This window comes from Wasmannia auropunctata, unplaced genomic scaffold (genome assembly GCF_000956235.1).
Source record: "Wasmannia auropunctata unplaced genomic scaffold, wasmannia.A_1.0 LD335828.1, whole genome shotgun sequence".
Taxonomy (NCBI): domain Eukaryota; kingdom Metazoa; phylum Arthropoda; class Insecta; order Hymenoptera; family Formicidae; genus Wasmannia; species Wasmannia auropunctata.
This window is the reverse complement of record NW_012027062.1, coordinates 1,475,176-1,502,389: the sequence shown is the minus strand read 5'-3', so window position 1 is coordinate 1,502,389 and position 27,214 is coordinate 1,475,176. Positions and strand designations below refer to the sequence as shown.

Genomic DNA, 27,214 nt, shown 5'->3' with positions numbered 1-27,214 from the left:
AAATTAAAATTTTGCAAAATGAAGGTATTACTCTGCTTATTAACGGAGTAGAAAAATCATATAAAGGATCTCTTTTAATGGTTACAGGTGACACGCCTGCTTCAGCATTTTTAGGTGGCTTTAAAATGTCTGTTAGTGCAGATAAGCCATGTCGTAGATGTATGACCAATCAAGATAGGTGGAAAAGATTTTTTACTGAAAAAGCTTTCACTTTAAGAAATATGGAAAGCCATTTAAATCACTTGGAAATAATTGAAGGGCCTGAAATGCTACAAACTACTCGTGAATATTGGAAAACAAATTTTGGAGTTAACACGAGAAGTAAATTAATTGATATTGCACATTTTGATGTAACAATGTGTCTCGTACAAGATATAATGCATGTCTTGTGTGAGGGTGTTTTAGAAGTGGAAGCAAGACTTTTAATTAATTTTTGCATTCAAGAAAAAACAATTACTCTCGAGACATTAAATAATCGCATAACTGCATTTAACTACGGTCATTTGCAAAGAGATAAACCTTCATTAATCAAAACTGGCCACCTTAAAGCAAATTTGAAACAGTCATCTGCTCAAATGCTTTGTCTTGCACATGTATTACCATTTCTTCTTAATAATAATCTATATAATGAAAATAGTTCAGAGGATAATACTATTCATGACAGACTTCTACTCCATACAAGACTGTTGCAAATTACAAATATTTGTTTTGCTTTTGAAGTGACCAAGAATGATGCTACTTATTTAGCACAACTCATACGAATTTTTCTCTCTCAGTTTGATATTCTGTATCCTAATTTAATGGTTCCAAAATTCCACTTTCTTGTTCATATTCCTCGTCAGATTATTTTCTTTGGTCCAGCCCGTCAACAGTTTTGTATGAGATTTGAAGCCGCTCATGCTTGGTTCAAAACATTAGCGAGAGTCGTTAGAAATTTTAAAAATATACCTCTATCATTATCGTACAGGTATGAGAGCTTAAGATGTTCCGAATTAGCAGGGATTTCAGGAGAATCATTAAAATTTTTGTACACTGGACACAAAATCAACGAAGGTAGCATGCTTGATCTGACTGACATTCCTGAACGTGAATTATTAATATCTTTTTTATCAAATTTACATGAACAACTTTCGATACCATTAATGTTCACAAAAAAAATAACTGTGCATGGTACAACATATGAATTAGGTTCTATTATTTTGTTAAAATGCGAAGAAAATGATATGCCTGTTTTCGGCCAAATAACAAAAATATATATCCATGGAGAAGACTTTCTTCTGTTGTACAAAGAATATGATACATTATATTATTGCCCAACTTTAAACGCTTATCTCGTACAAAATTCACTTAACGATGCAATAAGTGTTATAAAAATGAGTGAACTCATACATCCTCATCCTATATCTATATTTTCTTTTAAAAAATCAAAGTTTGTTGTTCTCCTTAGTTATAATAGAACAGAATTTATTCAGTAGTTAATATAATTAGGTATAAAATATGTATATAATGTCAATCATTAGATATTTCAGTTTACAATAGTATATATAAGGAGTTAGATATATAAGGACTCTATATAAGAACTACGGATTTATTCTGATTATAAGCTTCATAAATGAAAAAGAAAATATATGTTCATATTCAAAGAATACAAATGCTTATCTTGATCATAAATGCTTATTAAAATTAAGTTAATAACTGTATATGACAATTCTGTAAAATCAGCAAAAGTTCCGAATAAATTGTTTACACAAAATGCATGTTTTATTTACTAATGTTTATAATTTTATATAATGTAAGAAATGTTAAATTCTATTTGAAGTTAAAGTATATTTACATTACATAAGCTAAAAAAACGCAGTTCTCATCTCTTTTGCAATATCATCTAAATTATAATGTCAAAAATGAAAAAATATAAGTTTAAAATTCTTGCAATATAAAAAACTGATAGATAATTAGATTTAGGTAATTGTATTAATTGAGGTTAGATTGAGATTATATTTTAAATTTGTTATTACATTTTACATATAGTACATAAAAAATGTCTTTTTCTAATTAATTCTTTGTCTAATTAATATGCACATTTTTATAGCCTTATCTGTCAAAACAGATTTTGCCAAATGCCGACACGTATTGATGGTTGGAGTCTTAATAACTTATTATATTATAAGTCATGAATTTTATAACATACATGCATGTGTGTTACCGAAGTTATAAAGTGTGTTATGACCATATCTGTGTTATCCGATATATTACTCAAGTGTGTTCTCAGTATGAACTGATTATTATTCTGTGTCAAAGTAACACACCCTATGTGTGTTTCAGGATTACTGAAGGAAAGTAACATGTTTCTGAGGTGTGTTATATAGTGTGTAACAGAAAAATGTGTCATTAAAACACACTTGTATTAATAAAAACAAATTCTTTTGACACGTTTTCCAGCAAATGCGTCAGAACAACATGCCCTTAAATGTTGATAACACGCATTTCTCCAAACCTATTTTTGCAGTGTAAAGGATTATGGTAATCGTTCCGGTGCCCAATGTCGTTGTCGTTAACGGTACGCTTTATTACGTAACGATCGTGCTGAATGCGGAATGTTTACGATTCCGCAAGGTTCTACTTGACGATTGAGTAAGACGTAACTTGTCCGTGAGAGAAGCCGTAGCGAAAGTACTACATATTATATGCAAGGTTACAGGAAATATATCGTGGGAAAAATCTCGCGATTATTAATACAGTAGCCGCGGACAATTTTATTTCCGACATTTCCGTGAAATAAATGACCCTTATCTTTCTCGATTTCCAGCATGAAAATTATGCCTAAGTTTTCGTACAAAAAGTGCAATATGTAGGTAAGGTATACTATAAAAAAAATATCCTTTTCATTTCTAAAATATGAAATTTAAATATTACATAGATTTGTCTATGTAATTAACCGTAAATCATTTATCGAATCTCGTTTTCGGGAGATCTAAAATTTACGTTATCGAAGGCAGAAAAATTGTTCAATTCTTCAAACAGAGAATGCACCTAATTCGACCATATCCGAGCGGATACACACCGAAGTCACAGACAGTCCCGCTGTCCCTCGCTCACCGGAAATTTTGAAACGATGTTACTTTCCGCGCTTCCGTGGACGTAATGCAAATACGAATCTTGTCGACACTGTGCCCATTTCCGTGGATTAGGAAGAGACCGACGTACGTGGCGAGGGGTTCGAGAATCGAAAGAGGAATATCCGTCCGCTTAACCAAACGGCACTTCGTGCGGTGGAGGAACAGATCGAAACTCCTGGCGCTCTAGGATTAAAGCGAGCATCGATCGAGACGGCGGGAATTACCTGTTTCTAAGGGGAATTACAGAATCAAATGGAAGCGGCAGGGACAAGCCGGAGAGTGATATTCATATAATTTTATCGTAATCGGATGTCGAAGTATTTGAAAATTCCGTATTAAATGTTACCCTTCATTTATCCGTTCGCAAAATTTGAATTATTCGTCGAAATCACTTATCATATTTTCGTAATATTACTGAATTTTATATCAATTTAAGGATTGAACAGTTAGAGAGTTTGAATTTGTAATGTTACAGTCAACGATTTATTGTTCAGTTTCTCATCTATTTAGACAGATTAATAATTAAATCAATATATCATATGTTTTCAACATTTATCAAAATTTGACAGAACTCGTCGCGATAAAAAGTGTGGTGTATTTACAACCGCAAAGTTATATCGATAATCCTCGTAGCGCAGGTAATCTGAACTCCAGCAAGAAAGTTTTAACGATTTCACTACCGGGCAAAAATTTCCGGCGGAATATGAGAAATCGTCGAAACTTTTCCGCCCAATCCAAATTGCTTGGCGTATTATAAATGATCAACAGCATTTTCGGAATCCTGCGAGAGATTTTGGAGGGTAAAGTCTGCGGGCGTATTCATCACTTGGATCGGTATCCATCCAAATACATGCGAGGTAATTTTTTTCTGCTGCCACAGGAAGCCTACGGAAGGAGGCAATGAGGCAGTTTCTGAACGCTGAGAAATATTCAACGAATAGCCTAAAATTTGTACGATAACGAATTTTCGAGTACGGATATCGCTATGTCACCACGGTCGTTCGAGAGCTATTTTAGTATTCGGTAGCCGGATCCATTCTCTTGAAAAACTAATACAGAATGTAAAATTCAAGCACGTTCCGCCATGTAAGTAGTTCTTTTCCGGCGATCCGGAACACAAGAGATTTTTCTCAAGTTTTTATAACAGTACGGTACCGCGCTGGTAAATCGATTGGCTGCTCGAGGTGGAATGTCAAGAGACTTTTACCAGTTCGCAATTCATTTGATTCATAGAGTGATACTTCTCGATGAGTTTTCGATGTTACCTCCGAGATCCCATCCCTTCTTATCTCATTTCTTTTCTTCTTGATGTCAGAAAAGCAAAGATGATAACAATGAAAAAAAAAACGCCAGGATCGCATGCGCGATATACCTTTCGACATGACAGCAATAAATTCAAATAACGCGCATATTTCATTTCATGTCGTCCATCAAGTGCCATCGTAAAGATACGATCGCGATTGCCATTCTTTCTACTGATAGCATCGTTCGCAGAAAAAGTTATACTGAATTTCAACCCTTTGCGCTCCACCCTTTTTCCCCTTGTTGCACGCAAGCTTCGAAAGTTCGGTCCTTTTCGAGCCTTCATTACGGAGCGTAAAGCGAAACATTAAAAATCGTGACAACGCAAAGTTTCTTCTTAACAAAGAAATAATGATTTACGAGTGACTATTAAAATTTCGCGGTACATTATTGCATCGCGAGGCCAAGTTACAATGATTAAAGCTCTTAACCTCTTGCACCGACGCGACCTGGGTTAAACGAATCCCAAGTTGATAGTTTGTTATCCCCCTCGAAAACCTATAATCATATCGTAATATATCGCGAAGGAAAAAAAATTTAATTTATCTGGATTAGCGTTATCTCGCGTCAGTGTAATCGGCCTCCAATTTAAACCGTGCGTCGCTAGAACCGGTTGCCAGGAGACGTACCGTGTACTCGCGTGACGGCAAAAGTGCGAAGAAATGACATCTAGAAAGGGGGATATATTCAAATCCAGCCCGGTCTTTTCACGGCCTAAAGCCTGTTAATAACACGTGCAAGGAATATCGTGCGATACTTGCACGCACATACCGTAAGAAGCGGCCCCGTCTCCGCGTAATACGGGCTTCCTTCTCCTTGATTGTGAATAGAAATGCTGCCCGCGGGTCCCCGAGCTAATCGTCTTAACAGCAACGGCGGTTAGTAAATAGCTAAGGATATTGACCGCCCTGAACGTACATGGAGCGGTCGGATAAGCACGTCGTAAAGCAGTTAACGAGAATCGCCGTAGGCCGACCGTCGATCCGTCGCTAATTATCGATGCGTCCCATGTCACGATTACGGCGCGCAGAGATGTCGGACGGCACGAGATGATCCGGCAAGTTCTTATTGACGTCAGTACTTCCGGTTAATACACGTGCGTTTTGAGTCTCCTATGATGATTACCAACATTGAATTATGAAAACATAAACTGAGACAAATAATTGGCGTTCGTAATGAACTTTAACACGTAGATTATATAATGACAAACTATTACTTTTTCTAAAATCTTTCAAATAGTGAAAAAAATTAGAGTATTCTATTCTGTAACTTTTATAAGTTAATATATAAGCTACATAATATATGTAGAGTCTTCTTGAGAGTTAATTTCTTGTGTATTAATTCGTAAATAACGACTGTTATTAATTACTTTAGCACTGTATATATCCGGGATGTAACTTTCAGACAATATTCACATAAAATCAATACAATTTCAAAGGAAGTTCCAAAGGGCGCCAGGATTATGTCAATAAGAACTCATGAAATATTTTCAGGCAAACAATATAGTCATTCGTCATATTTAATATTTACAAAGTTGATGTACGAGCTTGCCAAACAGTGTTTTCATACCTCATTTGTCGTACCATACATTCAATACGGTCATACATTACGCAATTGCGCGTCAGAAAAGAAAAAAAAAAGAAAAAGAGCCGACGTTAGGTGCGCGTCACACGCGTTTCACGTAAAAAGGCTCAGCAGTCGCGTTCGGCATTATCCGTTCAGGCGTGTGCATGATTGATTCGTCGCGATAAATTCGTGAACGGACACGTATGCGGAAGTGATATTAATTATTCGTTTCTAAGCGCGGCGGTAGCGACGGCGGCCACTGTTAGAAGAATCCCTCGGCCATTTGTCACTCCGCTATCGATTTCAATTTATCTTAATTGCCCGCGCGATTAGCTTTCGCGCTCGAAACATGTAGACGGCTTACAAAACGGGCCCCGAAATACAATCGAACCCTGTGAAGCGCGTTGCGCGACGGCGGCGGCGGTCGCCGTAAACACTTACTCGTCGTGCGGTCGTCCATTAATGAGCTAATTGCAAATGCATGGAATTAGGGTAGAGGGTAGGTGGTAGGCCGACCTCAAGCCACCGTCTCCCACCTCGGCCCGATGCGTATCGATGCCAACCCCTCTCGAGGACGAGAAGGGGGTCTCCGCTTTACGTTCCTGCGTCCTCTTTCGCTCCTCGTGCTCTCACGCTCACGCTTTCCTCCTCCCTCCACCCGCGATATCGTTCGCCGAGAGTCGGTTTTCCCTTTTATGGCGCATAACCGTGGCCATTTTGAGCCGGCCGGCGAGTAATTCAATTTATAATTGAGCGAAAACCACCGGCACGTTGGTGCCATTGCGTCTAGCCAGCAGTCTGTCGGTGCGACTCCGTACGGGTCATTAGTACGTCAGCGTATCGACCGTCGTTTCCGCGCTGCCTGCCCTGCTCCCGCCCCGATCCCGTCGCCACCACGCTTCCGCTCTCGTCGAGCAGTCATTAGGAAATACTTCCAGAGTCCATCCGCTCATCCTGACCCCCCTCTTCGGCCCGCTATGGCCCACTCTCGCTTTTATTGCGAAAGCTCGTCGGGCAGTATCGAGCTAGCCAAATTGGCAGATCGACGATTGCCGATTAAATGAGCCTGAGAAGGAACCATAAAAGCTTTTATAAGGTTCGAATAAAAAGATATCAGCATACAGTTAAAACAAATAAGTCTAGATATATAAAAAAATTATTTTATAAAAGGAAAAATAATGTATTTGCTTGACTGGTACAGGTGCCAAACTCTCTAATGATAAATGTTTTGCAATGTAAACAAAATGAATCTTTTTGATCGGGACTCTTTCCGTTTCTCTTTTTTTTCCGAGACTCCCCATAAATCATACCGGTATCGATTCATTTACCGCGTTCTCTTTTCCGGTGTCATTCGCGTGCAGCAAATGCCATAAAATATGCGTAAGCACGCGAGCACACGTAATCCATACTTGCAAATTCCCGCGGGGACTCTACGAATTTTAGTGGCAATTTTAGCGGAACCCTCATGCTACTTTTGTAAACGTAATCTGCGAAGGCACATAAAGGATGGGAAGAAACGTAAATTAGGAAATACAGCAAGAATTTTGTGCAAAATGAGGATAATAATTTCTTAACAATGAGAAAAATTTAATAACTCATGAACATGCGCATGATCCGTTGGCATGCGATAATTAGTTTAATGATGTAAGTACTTATTATCTCAATGAATTTAATAAAAGCGGCTTGCATTAATAAATCGATCAATGACTACATTTTACAGCTTAATCGAATTAAAATTATGCGCTGCGGGCGAGCGAAAATTGACGCGGTGATCGTTCGTGTACCCGAATGATGACGCGAAAATAACGATATTGCAGACGAAGAAAGGGCTGATATCCCCGGGTCGCGAATTGCAACACGCATGAAAGGACAAACCTCCGACCACTATTCCTTCCTTCACGTCGCCCGCCATACCTTTCAAACCTCACCTCTCATCCCGCAGGCAGGCAATGAATCAAAGCCGAGCATTACCATGACCGTATTGTCCACGCAATAGAATTTAAACCAGGGGCTCTCTCCTTTCTTCGCTAAGGACGAACTTGCTGCGCTCCGCTCGCTGGAAAAGGGATCTCCATCCTGCTCCATCATATTTCCATTCGCGGATCGCAACCCTACCGCCCTTCCAGCCCGCGGAGGAGTTCCTATCCTCCATCGTCCGCCTTTCTCTCGCCGTGGCGTTTCTATGGAAACGGCGCGAGAACCAAAAGCTCCGGTATATCAGGAGAAACGAAGTTGGCTCGTAGATGAGGGAGGGAGCGAGCGAGACGGCGACAGATAGAAGGGCGAAAGGATGAACGAGGAGGACGCAGGAGTCCAAGGGCAAATGGTGGATACATAGATCAGAAAGAGAAGCAACGACGCAACTGCGAATGAAAGCGAGCGGGCGAGCGAGCGAGACGCCACGAGGAAGGAAGGACGGCACCAAGAACGATGGAGTACCGTTGGAGGCCTCGGCGAGGGAAACTTTGTAGACGCGACATTTCCTGCTGGCGAACGGTGCAGCCTCACGGGCCATCGAACCGAGAGAGCGAGCGGACAGAAACGTTCTCCAAAGTTACCGGAAACGGCAGTGACCACGCGCTACGACGTACGTGCTCGAAGGGAGGCTGCTAAGTAATGTAAACACCGTGTAAATCCACTACGGACAAGCCGGGATATTTCAATCCGAGCGAGTGCATTTTAGGTACACAGTCGTGTCTCGGGAATATTGAATTTTTAGCGGCTTCACAAACGTGACAATTTTTCATATAAGTATGTTATGAGTTATGAAAAAATGTGTTATTCACTATAAATTGAATTACTTCGAAAAACAATATTTTGTGTTAAAAGTATTGTATTAAGTCTGTATGGTTAAATGTAATAAATAAAAAATGTGATATAACTTTATACATTTTTTAAATTGTGAATTGCAAATTATATTATTTCATAAAAACCACTGTAAACAGTTAACTTCTGAAAATCAATGAAAATTAAATATCAATGAAAATTATAAACAAGCAATAATATAAATAGAGATCGTGAATATTTCTCAATATTAAAAATAAAATATCAAATGTAAAAATAAAATAAAAGTATCAAAACTTGATACTTTTTAGAATACGTATAGGTCAATAGGTTCCTAGAATATCGATTTCTCTTGCATATCTCTAATCCAGATATCCTTTCATGTCAACAATTAGAGTCGCGGACGTGCACATATGTATGAATTTGATGGTATTTGCTTGCGTAGAATTGGACGAATTTACGGTAATAAACTCCCGAGGCACGCAGGACACGATTTAAAGCACATATCCGAGATATCCAGGTGACACAGGTCATTTTGTTGATATTACCGATGTTCTCGTACGATCCGACTGGTCAACATCCGTGTATCAGGGTATCAAGATTTAATGGATCTCCCGATTGTAATCGACAGCGATGACAACGATGACCATCAGGGTATTACGTTACCGTAATGAGAATGCATATTTATAAATCTGTTATATCCTGCATCTACGATAAATACATTATATATTATGTAATGGATATTATACTTAATGGATTCACGCCAGACAAGTGGTTTCATCGTTAATGAAATGCGTGCTTCCAATTTTTTTCTTTTATAACACACTAACATGCTAATACATATATATATATATATATATATATATATATATATATTACGTTACTAATTGTAAGTCAATTTAAATCCACCCAAAACCCATTATAAACGCTGATCCACAGTCTATTACCGCACGATGTGTACGCGATAAAGGTACATTGTGAAAATTTATTGTCCCTTGTAAAGGATAGACCTATACACTATTCGCGGTACTTCTCAGAAAATGCCATGCAGAAAATACATCATATAATGCAGATTAAATTACAAATTTGAATTAATTTATTACATCCTCGTTTAAATTTATTACTTCCTTCCTACATGTAAAGCTTGATGCAAAGCTTCGGATTCATTATACACGTATTTGCTGCATCGTGAGAGCGGAGTATTTGCAAAGATATTCAAATATATCATCGAGTAATCGAGCGGTGGAATGTATTTTATACGAATTTATGTCGCACCTCGTATATCTCATCTAGCAGAACGCGATGCGATTCACGGTTTCCGAGCTATGTATTTTGATGAAAAAAGCGTGATGCCGTTCAGTTAGACACGCGTGCAGAAACGACTCGCTCGGCAAAGTTATTCTCGATATTCATCGCACGGGCAACTTTATACGAGCGAAACTGCAGTATCGCCAGCTATCGGCTCCCGATCTATCGGCTCCCGATAAATTGTTTCGCTTACGTGGTCGACAGCACGCTGCGGCGAATCCGTCCGTCTCGTCGACGACAAATTCGTACGCTTTCCCCGGTATCGGTCCTAAATCATCGAAATCGGCGAGCATCAAAGATCGTCTCACTCGTAAATCATCGAAATCTCACACCGCGCCCGCAAGAAACTCGTCGGCCACAATGGACTATTTATAGAGACACGTTGCACGATTGCCGCGTGTCGATGCCACGTGTGTAATAAATATCGAGATTAGTGTCTGTTCGATAGCGGATCAACGTGAACGGTTTTATCGATCTTGAGCTATGTATGTACGTACATTTAAGGAATGGCTACGCTTTATCGAATCTCGACTGCAGGTGACATGCTGATAAAAAAAAAAAACCGACGCATCAAAGTGTAACTTGAACACTGATCGTAAATGTCGAACGCGAGTATCGCGTTAACTCCGTTATTGCGCAACTCATCTATGCTCACGTTCAAATCCTGCGGCGGAAGACTTTGTCGTCCCGTGCGCAAGGGATTTAAATGCGAAATTAGTCGCGAGGAAATCCGTGGTATTAAGCGTCGTAATCGTATATAATCTGTTATCGTCATTCAGTTTACTAATACGGGGTTTTGTCGTTTAGAAAAAAAAAATTGTTTGCAACATACGACGCGACGAGAATATTACCGGTTCTCTTTATTTTCATTTTCGTCTCAACTACACGTTTCATTTACAGCAGAAAACGGGCGACATGTTGCCTGTTGCGTCGCCATTTAATTCCCGACGTTGACGTATCGCTACCACATTATATCCCGATAATTATACGCCGCTAATGAGAAAATACAAACGCGAGGCGCGCTGCGATATGCCATGCGAGACCCGTAAAAATGAATCTTTCATCGTGATTCATGATTCATAGTGAATCAACCGGTACGGGAGAATACCAAAATGACACCTCCACTGAACGTAAATTGTGCACCGTCATCGAATGACTTTCCCATTTCATACGGCAGGGGACTTAATTAAATTATATCGAAGATCTATATTCCAGTTTCATGTGACCGATTACATCACTTTGTGAATTTATGCACTTTTATGGACGCCAGTGTAAATTTTTAAAAAGATACACATATCCAAATAATTTTTAAAGGCATAAATTACGACATCTCTTTTTGATTATACATAAAATGTACATAATAAAAAAAAAATATAATAAAATAGTACAACGAATTCATTATTCGTACTATTAATTACATTTGTTTCTTTCTAATGAATATTATTGCTGCGAATGTTTAAGCATTACGAGCGTATAATATTCTCAATTTTAACTTTTTAATTATGCAAATACTGTATCCAACTTTGTGTGTTTATCGATTATAGAATTAACATTTGGTATTAATAATAAACCGCTTCATCAAAGTTTGTCATATGATATTTAGCATATTCATTTGCCATTGTCGCATTTGGCAAATAAATGTGTCATCGGATTTCATGTTTTGTCATGGTTGGCAAAGCACGTCAAAATTTCCACCAAACTTTCTAACACATTTTAACAGTGCTTTCATATCTCGAGACTAACTTGCATATTCACTAGAGCCGTATATTTTTCGCATGAACGCTTGTATATGATATATCGTTGTCTGTACAAACGACAATATATAAATAATTTAACTTTGATATTCAATGACTGCGTTTCAATAAGCAGAAAATTGCTCTAGAGTCCCGTGAGATTGATCTCTAAATAGGCAGACGGCTGGAAATATTAAGAAAACTGCTTTTCTACATTTTCGAGAACCTAAATAGTTGTTATAGTACATCCTCTTATGCTCTCCTCTCGACACTCATGTGCCTTTCGCGTCGTCATTCGAGCGAATCGGCCACCCTTTTTACCTTCGCTAGACGACCCTGTGACGCCATCAGACCCTAATGCGATCCTGTCTATCCCCTATCAGCGTTCTCGCTCGCGTTTCACCACGCTACTCCGTATAACGGCTATCCAGTGCGAAATCTGAACGATCGGCCAATTTGTTGAAAATAAATTTCCGACTGTCCACCGAGACTCCCCGATCACGAACCTTCGATTACGGGACCATCCCTCACGAGGTCCCGAGAATTGCTCGAATGGGAAGAATAATCGTTTTTCAGATATTGCTCAGGTTCGAAACCTGCAGAAGCAACGAAAATTTATGTGTCCCTGTGATATAATTTTCCACAAATAGAAACGATGTCTTGTATTATTGACAATCGTAGAGCCGTATCGCAAAAGGGATTTCAAATTTGTCGCGCGTGTAATTAGATGCATATATAGAAACATCGATTTGTCCGCCGCAATCAAAAGATAATTGGCGCATTGCGTTTAACGATATTGCAAGAATTATCTCTCGAATAGAATGAGAAAATAAATTGAACGACATGGCCACACCTCATTCGGGAGGTTATCGGGGATAATGTTCCTTGAATTTAGTTCGGAAATTCGATAGTTAACGACATTGCTGGTCCCGCTTACGGGAGTTTAGACATCACGACGGCTGTGTGGTACGCGAGCGTCGGGACTAAGGATCGTGAAATTAATACGCAAACACCTGTAACGATGTAGACCTCGGCCACCGATATATAGATGTGTACTGCATTCCCCGCTTTATAGGGCCCGAACATAATTACACGTGCCAGTATAAGTTATGCTTAAGTGCGTAATATAATCTGCCGGCGTTAACGGTACAATGTTATTACGCGTGTTAAATTTGATCGCCCGTTAGAAGTTTCATGTAGTCCGGGCATGTCTTAGCAATGCCAAATAGATAATATCCCAGGCATTTCGGCAAATATGCCGAATAAATTTGCCATAAATCCTCATAAATCCTCACGACAAAGTTTCTTATATATAAGCGTTATTACAGTAACGTACATCACATAATTAAATTATTGGATTATTAGCGGATCATATTTGTTTGCAATTATTATAGTTACGTCGTTAAACTCTCTGAAAATGTGCATGTCTCGTGCAATAATTATACCAGGATAAATAATACTACCCGTATTACGTGGAAAATCAGTTTACAATGAGCTCTCAATGGTTGTCGCGTGGGTAGATGCTGCGCTCGTGAATAATAAATAAATATATCGATCGCGCGCGTATGTCCCTTCGTCGAGAAAGGTTAACATCCGCCATTAACCCCGCTGACTGGTTGCTTCCCAAAGTATCGCACAATTGATCACGCAGTGTGCTGTATAATTTAATTAAGCAATAAAAATCAGATGGACATAACACTATAAAAGATGAGTTAAAGTGAGATAAACAATATATACACGTAGGTTTTATTAAGAGTCTAAAAACTACTTAAAAATTAATCAATTTTGAAATTTTTAATAAACTATGCTGCCTCGATATTCTTTTTAATTAATATATATGAAACCCAAATGTTTGCAATGTTTAAAAGAAAGTGGTTTTTAATAATACAGGATAAATTTATTGTCAAAAAATAAATCCACAACAATAACGTTACTAATCTGGCACAATATATATATGAAAGCGCAGAAACAGTGTGCTATTTACAGATTATCCGAGGGCTAAATCGATTTCGTTCACATCAACAAAGTACGCACCAAATTACCATATTATGGACAAAGCAATAAATTCAAATCTAATCGAAAACGAAAAAAAAAACAGAGAAATATATTCGAAATTTCCTGTATAAAACAATCTAAAAACCGCGTCCTTCCGTATGAAAGAAACACTACTCTATCCTGTGCTCTTTTTTTCATGTTATATAAAAAGCGTGAAAATTCGGCAGACCACGAATCACACGCAGGAAGTGACCATGCAGAAATTATCGGCGAACGCCGGACGGCCGATCGAAGTGGACAGCCGAAAAGCGGAAATTGGAGCAGAAAGTCGGTGGCCGCTTCTCGCGGCCTGCGCGTTTTCCATGGACGGGAATCAAACAAAATCCCCGGCCAGTGGCAATGGCGGTGGGATGCGCGAGGGTGGACCCTCCATGATTTATGTCCGCGGGGGTGCTGATACAATGGGAGAATAATGAAGTTGGGCTACCATCGCCGTCGCTCTCTCCGGCTAGTCCCGACGGCTTAGGTTGGCAAATTAGACAGAGAATATGGGGCGAGAGACTGTCCAACTGCCTGCGAGAGGGTTGGAAAGAGCATGGGGGGGGAGACGAAGGTTTGTTGGAGGGTTGGGAAACGCTCACCGAAGGCTCGCAGAAACAAGGGGCTTCCGCGTCGCGATTACACCAAAGGGATCCATATTGTGAATGTCCGAGTGACTGACTGGATTGCCCTTCCCTCGTGCCCTCATCTGCAACATTGCTTTTCTCACTCTGTTTTCCCTCGAAAACGAAAGGCTATACCGCGCGCCTCTCTCTCTTTCTCTCTCTCTCTCTCTCTTTCCCGAGCGTCCAATGGCGCGCCGACAGATATTCCTCGCCCGTGAAATCTGTGGAAGCCGTCCGAGAATGTAAGCGTTAAAACAAAATGGATAATGGCGACGGCCGAGAGAGATATTACACTGAACACGTGTTGAATATGGAGCACGAATGTTATAATTTCTCGACATGTGGGGTCCACAAATATCGGCTTGAGTTTCTAAACAATCTCATACAAGTAGAAAGGCAAAAAATTATATAGATTAAGAATTATTTCAACCGATTGAAATATGTGCGAGTATATATAGAAGAATTCGAAATTTGTCAGAAATTCAAGAAATTCTATTCGGTGTATCAATAATTATTGCGCCGCATCAATAAATTATGCGACTTCACAAAGAGTTTCACCGAAAGAAACGGAGAAACGTAGTTTTGTCATATCACATTGATCCGTTTTCGATAAGAGTACTTCGATACAAGAGTACTTCGATCAGAGTTTTATTTTCAAAATAAGATAATCATGAAATATGGCTTGTTTTAAAAATATAATATCGTATTCAAACGGAAAAAGTTAATAATTACTTTTAACTATGATTGAATGTACATCACAAAATGCAAATAAAAAAGCCAGATGTAAATACACTGCGAAAATACTAATCGAAAAGTCGCAATTATATTCGCGTTTACGCCGTTGCATTTTCGCCGCCGTCCCTGCGAGCATTCGATTTTTCGCCCTTACTGCCTGGTCGGGATTGACTCTTGCCACTTCCTTTCTTTATGCTTCGCTAACAATGACGCACCTGTCAAACACAGCCGGGGCGCACCTGCCAGAACGGCGCCGAACCCTCCCGAGAGCACGTGCCCGCGGCCGTTTAATCTCGGCGGTAGGATGCCGACGTATTGGCGGTGAGTCTGTATCGGTGTTGCGGCGCGATTCGCAAAGACGACCTCGCATTAATCGCGCCGTTTAACGTCGAACGGCAATTAAACCTCGCACGTCGTCTACATGCAGCGCGATATACGCGTGCGTTTATTACGCCTTTCGCGTAATTAGGAGCCACGAGCGTAACGGAAGCGCGCTATTACACCGTCAATGCGATGAGAGTATAAACACTTATGAATTAATGATGAGGTAATAGTAAATATGGACTCGCACGCTTTGCGGCATATAGACGTTAAAAATTTCACGATTATAACAGCTGCGAGGAAAAAAAGAAAGAAAGAGAGAGAGAGAGAGATGCGTCCGTACTCCGTAGTCTGTCGCAAAAATTCGTGCTGCATAATGAACTTCTCCCTTTTAACTAATATCCCTGATGCGAACGCGACAACGATCCCGATCACGGCTAGGACGTTACAGAGATTTACAAAGAACCGCCCGACGGACGGATAAGGTTGTCAAAGGAAGAGGAGAAATGCGCAACGTCGAGGCAAGAAACTTACGGGGATGGGAAAATGCAACGAAAAAAGACCGTGAGACCTGTAACGAGACACTCGGCCAAAACAAAAAAAAAGACAAAGAAGGGACGCCTCCCTTAACGAACGCGGTGTAAACGCCCCAGTGTCGTCGTACCGCGGCATGTTTGACATTGTTTATCGGGGATAAGGACTTCCACAGTCGCCTATTTCGCCGTGGGGGTAAGTTTTCTCGAAACGACGAAGACACGGCGCGGGTAAAAGCCCTTGTAAAGTTGTTCTGTTATCAAGACCGCCGATCGATTGTTAAATCGGAAGTTCGTTCGCCCGACTCTCAACCCGGGATGAGCGCAATGAAAATTCGACAAACATAACGATACCGATTCGTGCATCGTGCACACTTAGCGTAAATGGAAAGGATAACATAAGCGAAGAGATACCGATAATGGTGTAAAATATCCTAGTCTTTTCCGTTGTTTCATTTATGAATTTTTTGATCAATTTAGAACCGACTCTTTTTGGTTTTAATTTTAATTTTAATTTAAAGATATTTTAATCTCAAAGCAAACAGATCCATCATTTCATATCCTTATTTTCTTTGCAATATTAAGTACAAGTAAAGTAAAAATGCCTTTATAAATGTGTATTTCTGTATATCATATTAAAAGATATTAAATATGCGTGAGAATTAAAATATAGAATTATAAAATGTATTAATGATAGATTATTCAATCCTCCAACATTCCGTAAATAACATATACATTATATGCATTGCTTTATATGACTTGCATAAGCGGATGAATACATCTGTTACCATTAATGCATTTGTACGTATAATTTTAATTTGTATTCACTTTCATAAAAATAATAAAATGGAAAACGGAAACGGAATTGAATTTGTTTATCGTAGGCATGTAGTATTTTTTGTTGGACATACATTAATGTACTAACTTTAAAGTAAACTTTCCGTACGCATGTATATACCGTACGAGTTTTTGACATGCAGTAGTAGGCCATCTCAGAATCCATAACTATAGAAAAATCGAGGAAAGGAGGATCGTCGTTCGAAGCAACCCGCGACACAATACAGCGGAACTCCGACCCCGAAGGTACTATATCGATTACCACGATTGAAATAGAAAACTTTCCCCGTCCGCGATTCCGCGAAACGTATATACCTCATCAAGTATACATTTGGGGAAGCCTCTCTCACGCCGCGCAGTGGCGCATCGTAACTCCGCTCCGATTTCATATCTTCGTCTCTCATCTCGGCTCGGATTCGTGAACAATGGTGAAGTGCGACAGAGCGTACAGCTCTTTCTAGGCTTCGCCTTGCGGAAATTACGATTTTACGAACGTTTTCATTTCACGTTCCGCACTCGCGGCACTTGAACCTCATCCGATTAAGCGACTTTACGATCCCGACGGTATTTCGCGGAGGAAGAGAATCCCGATTCGGATTGCGACGGATGAGTTCTCTTTCGTTTCGAAAACGCCTGAGTGATACACTGTCGCTAAATCCGACGTACGTTCTCCAAAAAGCAGGACGGAGTAGAGAGTTGGAGTAGTGAGGAGATTGAAGGATAAAACGGCCGTGACCTTCACAGAACGGAACCACTATACAGAACGAATACGCGGAAAGCCAGAAGCTGTCGTACAAGTGTCTCTCTGTGCTTGCGATACGGAAGTATCGATCCCCGGCGGTTCCCCGGCGACGGGGATTCGCTTTATTCCGTGCTCCGTTCGATTACCGACCTTTATGGATCCGAGGCTCGATGGTATCGCGAGGCTTTATGGGCAACCATGTAGCGGCAGCACGCAGCGCGACCACCGCGCCGCATCGAGCGGTGCACTGCCGACCACCCGGTGGTACCGTGTTTTTTCGAATAAAAACGGAAAATGTTTTTCCGCGCAACGAGGCAGACGTTGTACCGTGTACCTTTCGCGGCGCACGGATGAGCGTACGTATTAAAGATAAATATTCTTGGCTGCCGGCAGTACCAGGCGTGGCGCTCGCCTAGTGGGAAGCAATTTAATGGAATACACGATCGAGGAAGTTCGACACGGAACGCGGCGAGCTGCTTTCGATAAGCCGGCTAGAAACGCAAAGAATCTTTTAGTATGGACGAAGCACAGTTTAGCGAATTGCAGACTTAGAGTTGCCGTAGGGACGCTTAACACTTACACATAGCGGCAAACTTTCTTCGCGCTTAAAATAACTTTCACAATTAATTATTTTCACAAGAGATTATTGCAATTTATTTTTACTTATTTACGACGAAGGTTTTATCGCAGCAAAAAGATACTAAAAAAGGTGAAGCAATTTGTTTATTATATTTGTTTATTCTCAAAAATTCATTATACTTCGAGATAATAAAGTTAGATAGTAACGAATTGTATGCAAAATTATCTCTAATTTTCCTTATTGCAAGAAAATGCAAAATCTTAATAAACTTACTTTCCATGTAGTAATATTTTAAATATTTATTTGAAAATTTATTTAAATAAATAACATAAGCTATTTCTTCAAATAAATTTACTAGCTGCTGACAAAATATATAATTTAATGACATCGAAAGAATGTTTCTAAATGTGTATCAAACTGTTTCTAAATTTATATAATAGTAGAATCAGTTGAATCTCGCGCGCGACTATTTAAGTGTTAATCCGCGTACAAAAATCATCCTGGCCGCGAACGATCTTACGAATCCCCTAATCACGCTGCGAACCCATTACAGGATCCATTAGAGATTCTCGTGGCTCTCTACCGTCGAATCGTAGAAAAGTTTTGCAGTAACTCAGGTAATTAACGAGGTCGTGGAACTCGTTCATCCTCACAACCGATATCAGGCCGAGACGATGGCCGTGCAGATCCGCATCTAAATCGATTTCGCCCCGTAACTGGCTCCGATGATCATCAAGTTAATTAGCTCAATGTCGTCGTGACGGTTTTAAGACGATTACACGTGTCAAGATCGTACACGCACGATGATGATTGCGGTTTTTCATTAAATAGATACTTTCAATGTAATATATCTTATCAATTTCCGTTAATCATCGCGTTATAATTTCTGCCAATCGAGATCTTCAACCCATCATTATCGTATGTAGAATCGCATTAATGACATTCCTCGATTTTCCCAAAACTCTCTCTTCCTTTTCACAATTTATAGAATATCTCACAATCAGATGTTATCCTATATTTTTATTTAATTTTAAATATCTCTATGCACAATTTAAAATTATGTATTGAAAAACAGACAAATTTAAAATCGAGTTTAAAATATAAGAAAACGGAATAAATATTCGATATCCTTGCAATTTTTAATTAATCCGTCAAATTTTTAAATATGTAACTATCCATAATTAAAAAACTATTGGCACCTTGATGTTTTTATCAGAAATCAATTTCAGTTAACACAAGTTAGCCGAAATAGTTTATATTATATGATAATATATGCAATATTCAGGATAGTTGAAAAATTCAAAGATAAGAGAAAGTATAGAGAATACGAAACACATTCTGTGTATTAATGTAACTTGAGAGTAATTGAGAGCTAAATCAAAAACACAGGAGAATGTTTCTATCAGAAATCAATTTCAGTTAACACAAGTTAGCCGAAATAGTTTATATTATATGATAATTTAATATATATGATATTCAGGATAGTTGAAAAATTCAAAGATAAGAGAAAGTATAGAGAATACGAAACACATTCTGTGTATTAATGTAACTTGAGAGTAATTGAGAGCTAAATCAAAAACACAGGAGAAATGAAGAGAAGTGTGCTTCAGTATAAAACAAGTTCGATTAGCTAGTAAACATTCGCATAACGAGTATGAACTTTATTACCTTATTAATATTACATGAAACCATCATACCCTCGGAGCGCGCAGCCGAGTGCTGCCAATTTATTGCAACTGCTACGTACACCGCCGGCATAATCAATAATTCAGTTCTCAAATAAACGTCTAGGCGAATTAGCCGCTATCGTTTCGCTTCTCTCGTACCGCAAGCCGACCAGTAAATCATTGCGGATTGCACGGGAGTAAAAAAGGCTCCGATGTGTATCCATTTAATTCGGTCTACTCTTACTCATCGCATCCGAGGAGCTCTTTCCAATGAGCGAATTCGATTAAATCGTCTCTCGATTCAGTTCAAGCCGTGTCTTTTAACGATTCGTCGGGATTAAGTATTGATCCTTTAATCGATTGGTTCCACGCTCATTTCGCATTCGCGTACAGTATATCTACGGCGTTTGGTAAGACATGATTTAAAGCGACGACGTTTTGTCGTTAAAAAAATAAGGTGACATTTTTACTGCGCGAGGTACGTTCGATTGAAGACAGGCCTAACTCACAATTCCCGGCCAATTCAAGACCGGATTATCTCATAATGCTTCGCGATGAATATCGCGAGAGCTACTGCCGCTCATTCGTCGTTGTATACAACGAAGCATAGTCCGCGTATCAAAAATCGATTTTTCAATGAGGCCCTACTGTATCCGCGGGAGCTCATTTTTCTTCGGCGATTTATCGATACTGTTACACGGGCCCCTTCCCTTCTTCTGACCGACGGTCCCGTATGTCCTATACCATACAGATATCAGACGTTAACTCTTAATCTTCCGATAAATTGCCCCGAGGCACCGTGAATCGCGACCAAGCTGTCTGATATCCGCGCATACACAGAGAGTCGAGTAATGTACACGCGTACACGTTTTGCAAACCAGCCGTAACATGTACCAGAATATTTCTATTTGTGGTACATTTACACTTTGCGTTTGAATCTCTCCTTACGAGCCTATCTTTTATTGATCTTCAGATAATTAAATATCGTAGATCAATTACAAAAATAGTAACCGCAAAAAATGTCAATTATTACACAAATTACGCTAACGTAATTAATTGTAACGCAATCAAATTTGGTTGCAAAAGTTGCGTACATATATCGTAGTAGATTCGAGAACGATTTCCTCGTATCTCAACAGTACCACCGTTTCTGAAATACGACGTTTGTGATAGCCACAAGAAGCGTCCACGAGTATTTTCACCACCATCCGACGAGTACGATCGCCGGATATTTGATCCTCCGTCACGGAGGACAGCGCTTTCGTTGCGGCTTGCCGTACCACTTAAGTTCCCGCCAGACAGCGTTTACCGAGTTTTACTGCAGTACGAACGAGTGGCAGAGAAAGCCAACTAAAAGTTCCGAGAACCGTAGAATCGCGACACAGTAATCCCGCGCGGATAATGCACGATAAGTTGCCACCGGGATGGCGTAATATGCTTGATCGCATCTCAAAAATCTCACCTCGGATTAGTTAGTGCACGAGCTGACGAGGGAAAACGGCTATTATATTTTCTATGCAAGCAAAAGGAGAATTCAATATCATTACGATGACTTCGTTACTCCAATTTTACATCATCAAGAGTTCGGTTTGCCGCAATTTGTAAGTGAATCAAGTGTGAGTTACTATACTTCACGATACACAGCTATATCTCGAAATTACATTTCACAGCGTTATGTATTTGTAACTTTAGCGTATATCTAAAGTATAGGGTTGGAAAAGCTCTTTGTTACCATTTGATGTTAGTGAGGATGTTAAAGCTGTGAATATTGAAGTAGATATTGGAGTAGATAAAGAAATATTCACATGAAATATGATTTCGCAGGTAGATAAGAAATTGATGACTCGGTAAAAGCGATTACAACCAACAACTGTGCAGCTGTAAACCGATGGAAAATGCAAGCGCACTCGCAGTTATCAATAACTAATATTGTATTACGCATGATTTACACTGAAATCGGGTCGATGAAATAATGGGGTCGGTAATCACGATTATGCGACGACCGGAGAATTACGGTATCGAGCAAACAATGGCCAACAACATTGAGGGTTAAAAATGCGTTAGTCCGTCGAGACGAAATGGTCTTTTCATCGGGATCGTTGAACTGTCCAGCGAAAGAGACAAGAGCGAAGCAAGGCGAGAGTGAGCGACAGAAACGGGAGCAAATAATCGGATTATTAATAGTTTAGCGATACATCGAGCATGCTTCAAGCTAACGCCAACAACGGCAGCAATCAATTGCGCACCACCTCAAGCTAACAATATGATCAATCAGACTGCTACACGCGCGTATTTTATTAAAGGCTGTTTTAAACTTACGTATTCCCGTGTATAATAAATGCCCGTACTTAAGAACGGTAATATTCAATGTCGATGATAATCTAGCCAACTTATTAAATCAGATTAGAAGAGAATAAAAAGAGCGCAATTTGTACCGTGTAATGTTCTACATAAATATAAATCTCAATGAGTTTCCATTACAGAAATTTAAATAACAAAATAATATTTTAATAAAAATAAAGAGATAATAATACTTTTACAATTATATGAATTTAATATTCAACACTTTTCTCTCTCTCTCTCCCCCTCTCTCAATATAAAAATAAATTTTTGTTCGATTATCCGTTCAGATTAATACGTTGTTTTATACTGCATTATTTTGTCGCATAAAACGAGATTTTCATTAGCCGAAACTACAAGCAAGTTCAGAATTATTGTATATATTACAAAAATATCTCTTGATCATCATGTAGCAAAGAAACTATATTTGGCGGGAGTCGCTACCGGGTCTCCTGATTATTTATATCATTAAAGAAGATTTCATATTATTTTCGTATTTAAATTTATTTTCATTGTTTTTCTCCCGCATTTAGATATTAATTGCCCGTTTACAACTTGCAACTACGAGTAGATGTCATGCTCACTTAAAAGAACTGATCGGCTAATTTACAAAACAAAGGTAATAAAATAATCTATAATGTTTAAATTTCTACCATTCAGTTAAATCATATTTAAATTACTGAACGTTGTTAAATTTATTCATTTTTACATAAACAATGTTCAATAGTATCTAAATTTAAATTTAAAAAACTCATTTTACAATAAAAACAAAATAATACTAAAATAAAAAGTTACAAACTCCATTATAAATATCAGCATTTCATTTCAAAATATGTAATAAATAAAAATTAATAACATATCATGCTTATTCAAAAAACGATATAATCGTATTATTTCGTGTTATAAAATGTAAAATAACAAGTCCAGTCGCTCACTGAATACACACTAGAATATATCTACCGTGGCACACGATGAAGAAGATAACGGTGGGGGTATTCCGGAGCCTTTATGAGATTTTCTCTCCGGCGCTTGAAAATTCTCGAGACGACTCTCGGCACATTTCCCGGCACGGTCGGACGCTGGGCGTTGGGTCGACTATTAACGTCAGTCGACCCGGATCCCTTCCCTGCAGCTCGCGCTGGTGGCAAACCCCGAAAGGAAAACCTGCTTACGCTCAATAATAAATCAGGCAGGAGCTTTGTTCCGCCTAGCGTACTTTCGGAATATCCGACGGGACGATACAAGCGCCCGATGCGAGGCGAGAGTATGGGGCATGCATCGATCGAGAGGATACCCGATCAATAATAAATCAGTAAGGTCCGCGAGGCTGCCTTTCGGGTGTCCGGCTTTCTGACGCGGAAAGCGGAGAACAAACTGCTATTCTTCCTATCCCCGACAACGATGACGAATTTCGGATCTTCTCGTGCCAAGATACATATGTATGTAGTAGTTCGGCGAAATAAAATCGCACTCGCTGCTAAAAATGGGTACGAAACTACTGCAGAGAACCGACAAATATTACTTTAAAAATTGAATCGATACGAATATTGGCAATACGTTATTTAATTATAAACTTGTCGTATTTCCGATATCCGTTCGGAGATTGTACAGACCCAATTACGCAAGTGTACTAAGGCGAAGTAGAAAAAATAACTGATTCTATCAAAGATGTACAAGTGCTTTTAGATACATATGCGATAGAAGCTTCACTTTGAAAACAAAAAACTTGTTTCAAATAAGAGCACCGCGAGATTTAAATTTTATAGAACATATCAGAAGTGCAGAGTAGCAAATATTAACTTGTACAGTGTCTAAATGAGCTATCATCTAATTTGCTTCTGAATACCTTCTGCTCAGATCGCTCAGCGCGACGTTGACGCGCGAGTATTTAGTACCATAGAAAAAGCTCACCGATCCGTTTGATTTCTCTTCATTGCACTTGCGTGTTGAATTATCGATCGATTCGAGGCATCGATTATCGGCCATCGCTGCTCGTTTTTCGTTACTTCACCTTTTCTTCTCACTCGTCATTTTTAGCCTGTCAGCTTGACCGACACGCGCTCGCGAAGCACGTACGTTATGTATAACCGTTGTACATACAACCGGAGGGTAAAAACGAGTTTTCCTCGGCCAAATATGTAGTCGATATATGTATCCCCACGGTAACGAGCGTCCGCTTTCGCAAACATAACTGGACGACCGTCGTGAAAATGTCGTTCATATCGCGTGTGTTGTAATAGAAAAAAATTTACAATTTTTTTCTAAGATTTTCATTAGAATTTCACTTTCCCTATTTAATGTTATGTAAAGCGCAGTTCCGGTGATTGCAATTCAGTCAAACATTCGCGTTTTCGGCTCTATGAGACTTTTACCACTATTGGAATAATAGCAATGCACTAACGCATTCGTATAATCGCATATTGCTCTTAACCGATAATGGTTCGAGAATCTCTATCCTCGTCAGTTTTGTGTGTAACGCGCGCCTCTCGTAACGGCAATACGATGATACTAACGGGCGCTCGAGAGCTAAACGCGTTTTCCGGAAAAAATCGGATTAGCGGATGCGCAAAGCCGCGTACGGTTAATAATGCCCGATTGTTTGCGGCACTTAGCAGTGAATTCGTGCTTTATTTATTGAGATCTTTTCGTAATCCCGTCAGTGGTACTCAAATATTCATGCGCCGCGAGGTCATGAAATAGTCTCTCGATTCCGTGTTCTGGTCAATATAATGGTAATTCCGGGCAAACGAATATCGATTCAATTCCGATACCTAGCGCGGGTCAGCCAACAAATCATGTGCGCCTTCGTTAAGGCCAGGAAGGTCAATATTTATTGTCAATATTCCCATATTGACAATATTATTAGTCGTTTGAAGATAAATATTGAAGGATTGCAAAAGTAATGACGAGAGAAACGATTTCATTGAAACTTTCATATCGACAATACCTTAGCAATTAAGCGAATCTCACGTTGAACATAGACGTTATAACAAATTTGGCTATTGCAAGTACGATGTTGATCTTCATTTGTCTGTGATTCTGATTTACTATATTGATCCTCTAATTCGCGTGTCAATTTCATCTGAGAGCTCTGCTCTGTTCTTCTGCCAGGAAGAAGACCGACGGGTCTCTGATAAGGAGAGATCAACGTCACGCGGAATAATTTTCGCGATTTTCACGTTCCCTTCGTTACCTGTTCCGACAATATTCAGGCACCGAAGTTCTTCATTCCCTCTCCGTCGGGCAACCGGACGCCTCGATCGATCAACCCGCGTCGAGCGCGCTGTCAATTAGTTGAGCTTACCTGCAACGAAAAAAGATGAAGGAAATTAAATATAATTACTGGCGTCGAGCGTCATGGGGTTTAATAGCGAAAATAGCGTCGCCGAGCAGCGTTAGGCACTCTAAGCGTTATCGCTGTCGTGTCGATCCGATTTGTCGCTTCGCCGCCGATTGGTCGGCGCGACGTCGCCTATTCACCGGCGGTGACGCAATCGCTCTCTCGCGAAACGTGTCCGAAATTCGCGCGTATCGTCGTCGCGCTGAAATTGAATAACTCGCAATTAAACGGTCGCCAGCTGAACGGAACGCGTGGCTTTGTCGCAATTAATACTATTAATTAAAACCACCGCGGGATTTGGATCGTCACCAGAACGACTGCGAGGAGAGCGCATGTTATAGATGCGCGCGCTGGCCTCTCCTAAATATGAAATAATTCCCATTAACGAGCACTCTTACGAGGACAACGCGAAGGTGATGACCATTAAGTCGCGCTTTCTTTTAATGAGTGCACCTTCCATGCGGGTTTCTTGCCAACCGGCATCAGATTAATGGTCGCCGACCACTTTACGGCCGTCGAGTGCAATTCGCTTTGCCGCGCCGAGGCGTGCTCCGCAAGCAATACGAACGGCGTTGCTGCGAAACAACTTACTCTGAATTTATTGGGGGTCGTCGCTACTCGGGTACGACATAGAAACATTAAAGGGAGAGCAAACGGGAAAATTCTGCATCCCACATTAAACTGACTAATTGACGATCGTTGGTTGTCACGCGAGTTATTGACATCCGCGAATTGCGTAAAGAAGTACTCGGCCATTCGTCGACAAGTACGAGGTCTTCGCCTTTGAAATTCCTTCCCTCTTATTTATTCCCCGAAAGAGTCCATCGCATGTTCGAATCACGCGAGAAATACTTATACAATTAGTAATTTCAATCATCTTTTTTTTTCTTTCGACTCGCCGCAACGTGTATTCACGGTGCGCCGACACCGATAACTCGAGTCTCGCAAACTGATATCGGCGTACCGTTACCTGATTGCAGCGAACGGTGTTTGTAGATAAGCGAACTGATAAGATCACGAGTGAGTTACGTCGTGAAGATGATGAAGAAACCCGTGGCTCGATGACGCCGGTAAATTTAGTGTCGCAAAGTTCTGTGTCGACTACTAGCTCTTGAAGCTTCTCTTGAAGATAATAAAAAGAATATTTCTTCAACAAATATATTTATCACCGCAGTTGTGGCCTCGAAAGCGATGAAGTTCGTCAACAAAGATTTGCCGTAATCAGTTCTAAAACAGTTTCTCTTAAATATCTTCCAAAACTAGACTGATTTCCTATATATACTTGACAGCGCCAAGATTAATACTATCAATTTTGGCGTAATAATGATGATATCTAAATAACAATAACTACACACATATAAGCAAATAAACTGAACGTAAATATTTCTCGAAACATTATACGGGGTCGGTTTATTATTATCGCATGTATATAGAATTTCGCAACAGCGCAAATATTAAATTATTCGAATAATTACGTGCATATAACATACGTTGCGTAAACAAACATACAGAGAATGCACGTAGGTATATGAATTTACGGCAAAAGAAGCATCGCAGGTTATACCTGCGAAAGTTCTGCGACACGCTGTACAATCGTGTACGTCGTGTACTCGCTTATCTGCCGTCGCGCCTCAATTCGAGATACAAGAG

General features: G+C 39.7%; 2 protein-coding genes across 3 annotated transcripts in view; one reads left to right on the top strand and one right to left on the bottom strand.

Moving 5' to 3' along the window:
* The window catches only part of LOC105455927, a 3,062-nt gene extending 1,309 nt beyond the window's left edge, over nt 1–1,753 (top strand). Inside the window, exons 4-5 of one of the 2 annotated variants that reach the window (XM_011699637.1) lie at nt 88–321; nt 968–1,070. In XM_011699637.1, coding sequence (XP_011697939.1) covers nt 88–321; nt 968–981 — 248 coding nt within the window. In that variant the 3' untranslated portion in view covers nt 982–1,070. Of the gene's footprint in view, nt 1–87 lie in introns of both variants that reach the window. The other variant, XM_011699636.1, reaches the window with a different exon arrangement.
* The window catches only part of LOC105455922 (Krueppel-like factor 6), a 329,696-nt gene that overhangs the window by 215,953 nt on the left and 86,529 nt on the right, over nt 1–27,214 (bottom strand). The window lies entirely within an intron of this gene.